At 43.1% G+C, this 13921-nt stretch overlaps 1 protein-coding gene across 1 annotated transcript in view; it reads right to left on the bottom strand.

Annotated features, from left to right (window-relative positions):
- Positions 1 to 5166: 5166 nt before the first annotated feature.
- LOC103181044 (ras-related protein Rab-31) overlaps positions 5167 to 13921 on the bottom strand; it is a 41934-nt gene continuing 33179 nt past the window's right edge. The window contains exon 7 of the mRNA XM_007897245.2: positions 5167 to 7801. Within this exon, the coding sequence (XP_007895436.1) occupies positions 7704 to 7801 (98 nt within the window). The 3' untranslated portion in view covers positions 5167 to 7703. The remainder of the gene's footprint in view (positions 7802 to 13921) is intronic.

The raw sequence follows: 13921 nt of genomic DNA, 5'->3' as shown, positions 1-13921 counted from the left end.
TGTGAAGCGTTTTGAGGCGTCTCGAAGACGTGATAAGGTGCTATCACAAATGCAAGGATTATTATATATATATTATTATGTTTCTCTGATACCAGACCACCACTCAGGCCAATTTTGTGTCCATTCTCCCCCAATCCCAACATGATTAAACTCAATGAAGTTCACTTCAGGCACACAGTTGTTCAAGCTCAGTTACGTCACCAGAGGCACTTGAAATTGAAGGAGATACGACCCAGGTAATGCGGAAATGTGGGGATTACGCACTACAAGTAAACAATTAATAACTCTTTTTCTCCCTCCACCACCCCCCACACACACACACTTTGAGAAGTACGTTCGTCATAAAGTACGTTAACACAAGAATTATTTCTTCCGTTCTGCCACAGACAAATCAACTCTGGCGTTTTCGCCCTGGTTAGAAACCACGTAAACCTTGCTTTTCTGACCTCGGTGGAAAGAGACCAGAGAGAAGTCAGGAATGAAGTAAAACTGCAGATAAACTCCTTCACTGAGAGAACTTGTGAGCTGTGAAATATCTGGGGTGGGGTGTGGGCAGAAAAGCACTCTGAGAGCTATTTGTATAGTACAATTGTGCTCCATGACATTTAACCATTCATAAATTGGGTCTTGTGATAGAATTGGTTGTAAACCAAGCTAGCGTTTAATTCACCATGTTGTTGTTTTATCTCATGGACATGCAAGAAAATAGTTCTATAGTTTTCCCAAAGCAAACACCTCAATATGTAAAAAGAAGTATTTAAATAGACAACTTAGAAGAGTTTTCAACAAAATTGGAAGAAAATTAGCTCTTTTCTGGCAGTTTGCTCAGGGCGTAAGATCATAGGCTGATCTATCTATCTGATATAAAAAAAAACAGAAGTCGCTGGGAACATGCAGCAGGTCAGGCAGCGCTTTGGAGAGAGGAAAATGAGTTAACATTTCAGGTAGATAACCTTTCGTCAGAACTTGGTTATCTGATATAAACACTACCTTTTCTGGATGCTACAAATAAAGCATTCCCAAAATGTATTTGTGAAAGCCTTCAAGTGTCTTTAAGAGATGATATTAATTTAGTGATGCAGAAAATGCCTACAAACCATTTTACATAATCTTTACCAATTCAGGTTTAATTTTTCATGAATTAAGTTCATTTGCAACAACAAAACTTTTCATGGAGTCCAGAAGCTTAATGGTTAGCACGCTTGCCTCACGAATGAGAGGACACAGGTGCAATTCCCGGGAGGAACAAAATCTTAAGCGAGTTTCCTTACTCCACACACCTCTGTTTACTGAGCAGTAAGTAGGAACACAGTTGTTAGTCGATTGACGGATCACTTTCTGGGAATAACAGTACCTCCAAATTTTTTAAAAATTTGTTCATCAATCCATGACTGTTTGTGGGATAGTGCTGTGCACAATAGGCTACCGCATTTCGCCCACAAAATACACAACAACAACAACAACAACAAGATTCCATTTATAAAGCGCCTTTCACGTCAGGAGGACGTCCCAAGGCGCTGCACAGTTGGGTGATGACCCGAGCAGGGGGGAAATGGTCAGGGGAGGGGAGGGAGCGAGGAGGGGGAAATGGTCAGGGTGAGGGGAGGGATGGGAGGGAGCGAGAAGGGGGAAGAGAGTTGAGAGGGGAGCTGAAGGCTCGGTCAAAGAGAAAGGTTTTGAGACCAGCCTTGAAGGAGGAGAGGGAGGAAGCAAGGCGAAGGCACTGGGGGATAGAGTTCCAGAGCCTCGGGGCTGAGAGGCTGAAGGCCCAACCACCAATGGTAGGGCGATTGGGGCGGGGGACGTGGAGCATACCGGAGCCGGAGGAACGGAGGGTACGGGCAGGTAGGTAGGGGGATAGTAGGTTGGAGAGGTAGGAGGGAGCAAGGCCGTGAATGGCCTTGTAGGTGAAGATGAGGATCTTGAAATCAATCCTCTGGGGGATGGGGAGCCAGTGGAGGCGAGCGAGGGTGGGAGTGATGTGGTCCCGAAGCCTGGTGCGGGACAGTACACGAGCTGCAGAGTTCTGAATGACCTGCAGCTTGTGGAGGGAGGTGGCGGGAAGGCCGGCGAGGAGAGAGTTCCCATAGTCCAGCCTTGAGGTGACAAAGGCGTGAACCAGGGTTTCAGCAGCGTGAGGGGTGAGGTAGTGCCGTAGTCTGGCGATGTTCCGGAGGTGATGGAAGGCGGTGCCAGTTGTGGTGCGGATGTGAGGGAGAAAGGACAGCTCAGGGTCGAACAAAACGCCGAGGTTCCTGACTGGCTTTGAGAGGTGGAGAGTGCAGCCTTGGATGCTGATGGTGTCGGCGCCTGGATTCACTTGACAGTATATTCTGTGAAGCACTTTGAGTCAGCTCATCGACATGATAAAGCACCATATCAAAACCAAGGATACTTATTAATAAGGTATCACCTATGTCAGTTTAACCAAGTCCCTTTAAGACTAGTTTCTGTTTACCTGGCAGACTATTTCTCTAAACAAAGGAGCAATATCCAATTTAATCCAAATATATGTCCATCAAAAGGTATCCAAGTATTGTTGTATGGTTTCCAGTTCGATATCACCCAAAAGTATCCAGGTATTATTGTACATTTAGAGTTGTGTTTAACTCGTAGTCTTGATCTTCCTTCTTTAGAAGCTGGAATATGGTTCGTAACCCCAAGTTCCAATTTCTTCCTTCTCTCTCGAATTGATCTTCGTTTATACTGTTGATTAGGTGACTTTTCACCTATTGTCTTTTGCAAGATGGTTCCTTTGTAAAAACAAATGCAACATATTTCTCTCCAGCTATAGACCATTTTTCCTTGAGAAAATGACTGATAAGGAATGAAAGTAGTTTGTTGTTTATAACCAGTCTTTTGTTTCTCCTCCTTGAGCAAGGATCTTCTTCAAAGCTAGTCACAACCAGCTGCCCTCATATGAGATTGAACATATGTTTCAAATATATATAAACATCACAAATATAATTTGAGATATTATTTAACGCATTAATTACAGAATCCTACAGGGAGCAAGGCGGAGGGATTGGGGGAGAGTGTTCCAGAGTTTCAGGGCGTAGTGGCTGAAAGTCTGACCTCCGATGGTGGGGAGGAGGGTGCGAGGGATGAGCAGGAGGCCGGTGCCAGTCGAGCAGAGGCGCCAGGTGGTGGATTGGTGAGTGAGGAGGTAGGAAAGGTGGGGAGGTGTCAGAGAGTGAAGGGAATTGAACACAAGTGTGAGGATGTTATTTCAGTAACAACTTGCATATATATATATATATATATTTTTAAAAATTGGTCACTCAATGCATGACTGTTTGTGGGACACTGCTGTGCGCAATTGGCTGCTACGTTTGCCTACAAAATATAGTCAAATCACGTTACAGTATATTCCGTGAAGGGCTTGGAGATGTCTCGAAGACATGATAAGGCGCTATATCAAATGCAAGGATTATTATTATTATATAGCACCCTTCACATAGGATAAGCTCTCAGAGTGCTTTATAATGATGGGGTCAGACATCAGGCAAGGGAGAGGGAGATGGGGGTGACCATAGGTACAGTTGAAGAGGTAGATCTTTATACAAGATTTAATGACAGATAGAGAGGGAGCGAGATGGAGGGGTGGGGAAGGATTTCTAGAGTTATGGATGTAATAGCAAAAGGCTGGGCCACCGATGGTGGAGTGGAGAGGGTGGGATGCACAGCAAGCTCGAGTTTGCAAAGCCAGAGGAGACAACCAGGGGAGTGTGGTAGGAGAAGATCAGAGAGATAGGGAGTACCTAGGACGTGAAAAGATTTATAGGTGATGGAGCCTGGAGACGACTAGGGTGACAATATGCAGAATTTGGTTCGGGTGACTTTTCGGGCCACAGAGTTCTGGATTAGCTGAAGCTTACAATTCTCACTCGAATCTGCAAATCTAGTTTCTGAATGAACCAAAATAAAAATCTCTTTGAAACAAATTGACCTTCTTTACAATCTCATTGAATAATATGCAGCTGTGTTCAGGACACACCTTTTGGAGCATAATTTAGCTGAGTAACATTCCAATCACATTCATAATTTGTTTGGACATGAACTCATTTCTCACTTGCATCAGTTAATTGACATTTCCAAACTAGGAATTCTATTTTGCCTTTAGGTAACTGACAACTGATTTTTACTTGGATTCCTATTTGCTAATAAGATGTTTTAATTGATAGCCATAGATTTATAGAGCCTGACTTCATTATTTAATGGTCTTTCAATGTCCCTCACTTTTTCAAGGGAGATACTTTTTCAAGGGCGTTATTGTGATAATTGTCGTAATAGACACCAGAGATGTCAAATTCCTTCTGCTCATTAGCTTCTCAGAAATCATAGTAGCTTGGGCATGTTTGTCTAAACTTAGCCACTTCTATATACTTTGAGTTGATCTTTGTAAAACTACATATTTTCATGGGTGTAGTTCCTACAATCTGCCTTACAAAAGGCCAGTCAGGAGTTAGTACATACACAATGCAAGAAATATCCAATATAAAAGCACATAGTTTCTCTCCTCTCTTTCACCATCTTAGAGCAGACTTTCAGAAACAGGACTTTCTGGTTTTCAATACTAGAAATTCCTTCATACTTTGGAAGCATTTAACATTGACTGACTGATCAGAAGCTCAACCCCCCCACCGTCTTCCCATCTGACGTACTGTTGTTTACGGATGACTGAAAATACTTAAAGAGCATCTCTAAGGAATGTAGCGGTTTGGGCAAGATTGGTGAGTCACAAAACTTTGAACTTATAAGATCACAAGATTGGTTCGGATGAAGAAGGCCCTTCAGCCCAGTGAATTCATCTTGCCAGAATTCCCACCCTCCCTTCACAGCATCAAGCTGTTTCTTAAACCAGTCCAACACCCTGGTCTCAACCTGGCTTCCTGGTAACCTGTTACATTCATCAATTAGTCACACTGTAAATAAATAACTTCCTGTGTCTGACTGGGAATTGCCTTTTACAACCCAGAACCCTTGCCTTACTGTTCTGCTGCCTGCACGTATGTGAACATATTGTTGTGGTTTACTTTCTCAATTCCATTTAGAATTCTCTACACCTCTATAAGGTCCCTCTGAGACATCTCTTTTCAAGGCAGAAGAGTCACAACCAAAGAGTAAATGGACCATTTTGGACAAAGACTTATTACTCACATGTTGTATTGTTATGAAACGTTTATTAAATGTACATTGGTACCGCTTACCTTAAGGTAGGGCTTCTTAATCAATACTAAGACATTAATAGTAATATTATACAGTCACAGATATGAGGATAACACTGACCTGGTACCCATTTAATGGGCCACATACTACATGGGACCAGCCCAATCTAAAAATAACATATTTGTATTGAGAACACACGTGACAAAATGAGCTACACTTTTACTGACAAAATACCCGAATGTTTGCCCAAGGATTTGGTCGTGGGTGTGCTTGATAAAGGTTTATAATAGAATACAACTCCCAACTCTTCAGGCATAACTTATGCATTGATTCCCAATGAACGCACACAGGTTTCTTTGGAACTCTCACCATATTTCCCTTTTGGGCCGGAAAGACTCAGGTGCACGTTGATTTTTATTTTTCCAATATTTCAGAAGATTTTAGTGAATATCCCTCAACTGAAGACAAAAATCTCCAAAGTACAAGAGATCAGCAAGCATTTCATGTTGGAACCAAACAGCCACACACACTGATTATTCATTACTGACAGCCTGATGTGTGACAGAGCAGAGCTGTTCTGCTCGAGCGATGAGGAAATTGATGACAATGGGGAGTAGATCAGAGCATATACAATGGTTATGAACATCACTGCTCCATATCACCTGCCTGCGATGGTCGTATCTGTGTCACCCACCCACACACATACACACTAGAAGGACATTCTGGCAATCAGATCATGGATGACATCTAACAGAGGGTAAGGAAGCCACATGCACTGAGGCATGGGGTGGTAGGATTCAGGCGATTTCTAATATAGAAGTTCTATTAAAAAAACTAGAGAAAACTGACTTCAAAGACAAGACTGAATTCAACAATTTGTCAAAAGTCTGAACACTAAAACTTTCCATAAATAGAGTAAATACAGTCTCAGGTGGAATTTTGCCCTTGGGTGAAAATCGTGAAAACGTCCCCGATTTCCGGGAACAGTCGCTGGGTGAGGTATTGGGTCCCTGGGCCAAATTTGCACCATGTTGAGTTCAGCAACAAACTGAGCAAGAACAATACAATTCCAAGACAGATACACTCATCAGAGAAATACAGCCATTAATCCAACAAGCTTCTCCAGTACTGTCAGTATCAGTAATTGCGAGCTTTTTATATGCGTCCCTGGATTTGGTTTACAAAATATGGTCACTGTACCTATTAGTTTCATTCTTCACTCGGAAGCCAGTTTTTCAGTTCTTAAAAAGAACTGCTGTCTAAATTTTGGCTGTATCTGTGAATTATCCACAATTCTACATGATCTTAATGGATTTACAAGCGAAGACTAGATGGAATTTGTGGCTTAGAAATTGTTGCTTATTCCCTGGCATTACAATAGATAGGAATGTAAAACAAAAAGTTGCAAATTGGGAAATGATCAATTTTTGTTGGCATCTTGGATAAACCTGTTAGTTTTTAGCACGATATTTACATTGCTTCACAGGGTTTCTACAGCAATGCAAGAAAGCCCTCTCAAAGAAGAACAAAGATGCACTGGGAATATACAAAGGAATCCACCTTCACAGCAGGAGCCTGTGCTGACATAACAGAACAGCAGAAAAATATGTAGCATTGGTTTGAGCAATCTAAAAAAAGATTAGTGCCTGTAATCATCTTGTGCAGGTAGAATGCAGGAGCTGGAAGTCGATGGATCAACAAGGACAAGAGAGAGAGAGAATCCTAGCAAAGAACCCTGATCGTTGCTTATGTTGTTCTGACCCTTGGATACAAAATCTTCATGAGATACACTAGTGAACTAAAAAGCCAGCTGGCCACAGACTCAATACTACATCTGCAATGAGCTGCTGGGTCTAGATTGGGTCGGGGAAACGGGATTGTAGTTAGTTGGCACATTACCCCTCCTCTCCTGGTGCCAATGTCTGAATCCAGCTCCGTCTTCACTTGGAACCTGGTTCTTATTAAGAACTGCGGAAAACCAGCTTCCAGATTAAGACTGAACATGAGAATCTTTTTCAGTTCTGTGCCATCTTATAGAAACCCTTGGCTTTAGATATAAGGCATGAAATTGGCAACTTGTCAAAATGTGAAATTTAGTGCAAATTTAGGCTGATCGTTTCATTCATAGTGCACTTACTGTTACCAGAACCTTGTACAGTAATGTCACAAGTGCAGTACAACAGAATAAGCGTTCAACTGCACAAGTGTAACCTCAAGACTATTATTACTTCAGGTAAATCAGGGTCTAACTTGCAGTGTTTCTTCATGGGATACGGCGATAAAGAATCCAATTTGTACAAACGGGGCCTCCAGCCATACACCACGCTGACCAGATCACTGCGACTGGGATGGGAATTTGAACGGGATTCCTTATTCAGAAATCCCGCAAGTTAGACCCGAATAATGGATAGCAATTGGAACCATATCTGGCACCCCCTTCCCTCCCACCCTTCCACACCCATTTGATCTCCTCTAGGTGGGAAAATGTTGTTGGCGGGTGGAAGTTGTTGCTGTTTTTCCTATGAGGTGGCCCCTCAGCACCAGCGCTTGCGGTGCTGGGTCACGTGTCTTTCCACTTTGAAGGCTCCATTGCTGTATCTCTCGGAAGGATCCAAAGGCGGAATCTGTTGACCTGAAGCAAGCACATGGTAGACGTTAATATCATCCTGGAGCCCCTCTGCCTCATGACATACGCAGAGTCCAGTAGCTCAGTGGTTATCTCACTCACCTCACAAGCGAGAGACCTGGTTTCAATTCCTGGCACGGCCAGATGCTGGGCAGGTTACCTTACTCCACACGCCTCTGTTTAACTAGCAGTAATTAGGAACCCCATTGTTAGTTGATTAGCGGACTGCTTTTCTGGGGATAATAATATCTTTTTTAAAAAAAAGGTTGCTTCAATCCATGACTGTTTGTGGGACACTGCTGTGCTCAATTAGCTGCCACATTTCGCTCAAAAAATATACAATCAATTCACTTTACAGTATATTCTGTGGACTCTTTGAGACGTCTAAACCACATCGTAAGGCGCTATATCAAATGCAAGGATTATTATTATTTTATAACCCCTCTCTTGCCTCTTTCAAGGTCCACCTCAAGGCCTTCCTTTTCGACCTTTGCCCTCCACCCTCTCAATTGTTGAGCATTTTCTTCCTGTAGCGCTGAGAGCAATTCCAACTTCACAAGTTTATGCAAACTTTTACTCAATTCTCAAATTAAAAAGGAATTGCAACAAAGTCAACTCTCTGACCCAACCCGTTGTCCAGTGCCTTGGGGCATCCTCCTGATGTGAAAGGCGCTATATAAATGAAATGTGTTATTGTTATTTGCTGTTGGTGGCGAGTGATAAGATGATGGCATAAGGAACATTCACAAGACCACGAGATTGGTTCAGATGAAGATAGTCCTTTTCGGCCCATTTGATCCCATCCTTTCAGAAGTCCTACTCCATTCTCTTTTAACTAGAAATGTTTCTGGGCAAACTAAGTGTGAGGGGAGGGGTGGGGAGCAATATGGAGTGAGAGGAACTTGGGAAGAAAGAGAGATTGAGCACCACCTACCCAGCAGCAGTTTCTAGCGGTCTAATTTTCTAGAATTCTTAGAATTTCCTAAAATGTTCCAGCAGCCTGGCTCCACTGGCTCCCCATCCTCCAGCGGACTGAGTTCAGGATCATAATCCTCACATTTAACTACCTCCACTGTCTTGCCCCATCTTACCTTTGCAACCTTCTTAAACCCTGTCCACCCCACCAACAGCAGTCAAGCTTTCAGTCTATCTGCTCCCATTCAATAGAACTCCATCCTGGAGTCGCTTCATCTTACCCTTTGTTTCGCCTCCTTCAAGGTCCATCTTAAGACCTTCCTCTTTGACCACACCTACAATCATCTTCCTGATTGCAACCCCTTTTGCCCCCTTTCCTCCCGAATTCAACCCCTAGCTCATTGTAAAACTTGGACTCTGGAACTTCATCCCACAGTCCCTTCACCTCACTTCCTTCCTTGCCTCCTTCAAGGCCGGTCTCAAGACCGTCCTCTTTGATCGTACCTTCAATGGCGCTCCCATCTCTCTGCTTTCCCTCACACCCCTCCCCCATTCTCAAGTCCTGACCCCTGACTGTCCAGCGCCTTGGGGCGTCCTCCCGACGTGAAAGGCGCTCTATAAATGTAATTTTGTTGTTGTTATTAAACTGTCCAGCAACTTGGAATGTCCTCCAGACACATAAGGTGCTATATAAATACAAATTTTTGTTGTTGTAATTTGCATTGAGAGTTGCTCTCCATGGTACACAATCCACTACCAGTAGAAATACCTCATGACCTTCACTGGTGGTTAACTTGTAGCCTTGCAGAATAATATGGCTGTTGCTAACTATTAAGGTCTAACTCTCGATGAATAATGCAAGTTATCAGCCTGTGATCTTTAGTCCTTTGTCCTCACTGAGAGATCTTTTTCCACTTAAAAACATTCATTGCAATGATAACAACTGGGTCATTTGACTGCTCTTTCCTGAATGCACCAATTAAGGGTTATAATAGAATAATGACAGAGATTTCAATGCAGAAGGAGGCCATTCAGCTCGCCCTCTGGGGGTGTGTCTACCTGCTTCCCAGTACCCTGCTCTTTCCCCATTCCCTTTCATAATTAATGATAAAATAGAAGAGAATGTTAATGGTAATTCTTGCATTTTTGACATAGCGCTCGCCATTATCATGCCGACACATATCTCAAAGCGCTTCACAGGATTGTACCCTCAAGATAAAGCAGAGCATGGGCCAAGTTCGATGGAGTGCTACACCAAAAAAAAACATGCATTGACCACCCTCCCCCATTTCAGAATATCAACCTCTTCTGCCACATCAGACACTGGGCATCCTTACAGCCTTCGGGATTTCTATGCTCCAATTTGTGCCAAATTATGTTTTTTTTTAATTCCCACCTAATACTGTAGAATTGCCTAAAGCTAGTTTATTCAGCACCTTCACAGACAGCAGAGAGAGGATGGTCCTTTGTTTTCTCATGCTGGACCTGGATTCTTAACCAGGAGCCTGAGGTGGAATAACATCCTGCTGTACCAACCAGGCCTTGCTGGTAAGAACGTAAAGATACCGTTTGCTTTTGGAACTGTGGAAATAGCCCAAAGTCGGGTGAGGTATCACAGGACCTTCAACCTGTAACGTAACAGCACAAGGCATCAGCTTGCCTCACTTGATGATGACTCTGAGTCAGAAGGTGTGGGTTCAAGCCTGCACCACAGGTCTAGGCTGACATCCATTGCAGCAACTGGGAGAGCAAAGAATTGCTAGAGATTATGGGCATCAGAAACGACGTTGAGTTAAGGTCATGTCTACCGGGACCTTGTTTCAATAATGAAAAAGGCTTTCATTTAGAAAATAAATGTTATTTTTTTTGTGGTGAGCCAGGAGCTTAGACAGACATGGAAACTAGTTGGATGTTAAAGAGCCCACGCCACAATTTGAAACGAGAAGGGTGTTTCTTCTGGTGTTTTGGACAATTATCCATTGCATAAAATTGGTCAATCATCCCTCATTGATGCCTCCAGGCTCAATTACTCCAACCCCCTGCTTACTCCCAGCCTCCTCCTTACACAAGCTAACACAAACTTTAGCCCGTGTCCTCTCTACCCCACCAGGCTACGCAAGCCCATTACCCCCTATTGTCCCTTAGCTACACTAGCTCCTCATCTCCCAGCGGATCAAATTCAAGACTCTTCCTCAGTGGCATCCTGTGGACCTACTACCGTGGCCTCTCCCTCGGCTCAGCATCCACAGGCCCGCATTAGGTCTCGCCAGAAGACCTTCCTTTTCGACCACGCCTACGGTCACCTTCCCCCTCACTCTAGCTCGGCCTTGGGCTCCACCATTGTTAAGCGCTCTGAGATGCCGCCCGGCGTGGAGGGCGCTATATAAGTGCAAGTTGTTGTTGCTGTTGTTGCATCACTTCCCCTATCCACTCTGTTCCTTCATCAATGGGCACTCTTTTCAGCCATTTTGCCCCCATTCCCTGAAACTCCACTCACCTTGCCCTCCTTCCTTTCTGTCTGCAAAACACACCCCAAGACCTACCTCTTCGACCAGGCTTTCAGACGCCTTTCCTCTCCCCAGTTTCCCCACCTCCCCGTTCCGTTTTCCAGTCAATTGAGTGAAAGGTTTTGAGACATCCTCTGGATGTGAGAGGTGTTGTATGAATGCAAATTGTGGTAGAATTGGTCATTCTCCTTAATGATGTCCGGCGACTTTTCAGTGTGCAAAATGATTGACTGCCACAAAACACAAAATATTGCAGATGCTGAAAATCTGAAACAAAAACAGAGAGAGCCAGGAAAACTCAGCAGATCAGGCAGCATCTATGGAGAAAGGAAAGTGAGTGAACGCTTCGGGTCTATGACCCTTCATCAGAGAGTCGTGGACCCGAAACTTTGACTCACTTTCCTTTCCCCATAGATGCTGCCTGACCTGCTGAGTTTTCCCAGTTCTCTGTTTTTGTGACTGACTGCCACATTTGTTTACAGCAAAATCAGTCACTACATTTGATTGTAATTTCTGTGATCCACTTTACAACAACAACAAATTGTACTTATACAGAGCCCTCCACACAGGGTAGCGTCTCAGAGCGCTTAAGGTCATTTCTATTGGATGAGACAGTATAAAAAGGCAGAGGGAGAATTATACAGCATTTGACCAAAAGCAGTCAATATTTCTCACTAATGTCACAGGTGAATCTCCCCTTCCCATTGCTGTCACCAGGATGGAAACCTTGAATTTTTGTGCTGGGGGACAGAGACCCAATGAAGCTGAACGAAGCTGGACGTAATGGCTTTTTTTTGGTGGATGTGATAATAAGACACGCCATATTTCCCTCTGTCCCCTCCCACCATTTTTCTCTTTCTTAAATGACAAAACCTTTCATCAGCCAGGTTTCCAGTTGCAGGATGTCTGTGTATTGGGTGACTTAGGCAGAGGTGCAGCGATTAGATCAGTTACGTCAACTTCCATTGCAAGATCATGTAGCCATGTAAGTGCAGCCCTGCTTATGGTGTGAGCTAGGACACCATTAATCATTCATTGCTCTGTCAACAACACAGAACATTACCTTTCCTACATTACCTTCCACCTGGACCGCAGGACACCCAGTCAAACCAGCTAACGTCATATTTTGATAATATCACAGCCGCTTCATCAATGCTTACCTTTCGATGAAAGATTGCGTATCAAAACAAATGATCCTTGCATTTAATATAGCGTCTCAATAAGTTTTAAAATCATCTCAAAATGCTTCACAGGATCTTACTGTGTATTTGTGAACGAATGCTTCCACTAATTTTACATGCAATGTCCCAATAAGCAGCCGTGAAGTGAGGGACCAATTTTATTTGGGTGATTGTTGACAAGACAACCGAGAGAAACACCCTTCTCTTTTCAAATAGCCCATTGGGGTTTTTAATGTCTGTCTAACAGACAGATGAGACTGTAGCTTAACGAAGGACAGACCGCACCTCTGCAACGCAATGATTCCCCCAGCAATGCATTGATCTGTCAACCTAGACTGAGTTCAAAATCCAGAGATGAGGTTTGATAACCACCGTAATCTGATGCCATTTATTTAATGGCTGAAAGCAAGGCGCTGCTTATCAATGTATTGAATATCCCATTGATGTTCAATCATAGAATATTACAACCAGAAAAGGCCAGTCAGCCTAGCAAATCTTCAATGGGCTTTTACTTTGCATGAACCACTAAATGTAACCCGCTCTCCTACTCGCCATTTCAGACACCTGTCTAAATACCTTTCAAAAGAATTTATGGGCTTTGCTTTGGTACTGGTTTGTGGCAGAGACATTTACATTCCACCACACTCTGTAAACAAATTTTGATAACCACTCCTTTGATATGCAACAGCTAAAGTCAAATGATAGTATAAGTGAGCTTTATTTTGTCCGTAGCAGCTCACAAGTTAAAGTCATTTCATAGGCAAATGAGTAAGTTGTGTTGCTTGGTATTTGTCAATCATTTCATAATGGTATTTCTTAATTAAGAAATCTGGATATATTGAGTCTCAGACTTAGGAATGCTTTTCCAACGATACTGATTTTGGAAGTGGAGCTCCCTCGATTCCTGTGACCTACTTAATTAAGAAATGTCCCATTAAAAAAAATCGCAAAATTCACCCAACAACATAATCGCCTTCAATATGACAAACAAAGAAACCTCCCTACATGCTGGAGTGTTGATTGCTTATAGAAACATACGACACAGTGGGAGGCCATTCGGCCTATTATTTTGTGTTGGCATTTGCTCCTCTAAGAAGCCATTCACCCTAATCCCAATTCGCTGCTCTTTCCTCATATTTCATAATACAACAACTTTTATATAACACCCTTCAGACGCGGGGTAGCATCTCAGGTCACTGATACCCTCTCTCCACATGCATTTTTTAATTCTCTCCATTGCACAACGGCAAAATGGATTCAGTACATGCTAGTGGAAGAATGACAACTTGGATGAGGCATCAGAGAACAGATGATACTTGTGGAATTCTACCCCAGCACAGGAGAGGGGAGAATGAAAACCAGGAAGCATCTCTATGGGTAAGCACTCATCACTACTATAATACAGCACCTAACAATCCGGGCATTTTATATATCACCTTTCACATCGGGAGGATGTCTCAAAGGATTTACTGTGAAATATAATAACTGTGAATTTTGCAGGCAAACACAGCAGCTAATTTGCA

This window comes from Callorhinchus milii, unplaced genomic scaffold (genome assembly GCF_018977255.1).
Source record: "Callorhinchus milii isolate IMCB2004 unplaced genomic scaffold, IMCB_Cmil_1.0 Scaffold2, whole genome shotgun sequence".
Taxonomy (NCBI): domain Eukaryota; kingdom Metazoa; phylum Chordata; class Chondrichthyes; order Chimaeriformes; family Callorhinchidae; genus Callorhinchus; species Callorhinchus milii.
Note: the sequence above shows the minus strand (reverse complement) of the source record. Positions and strands in the feature narration are given on the sequence as shown.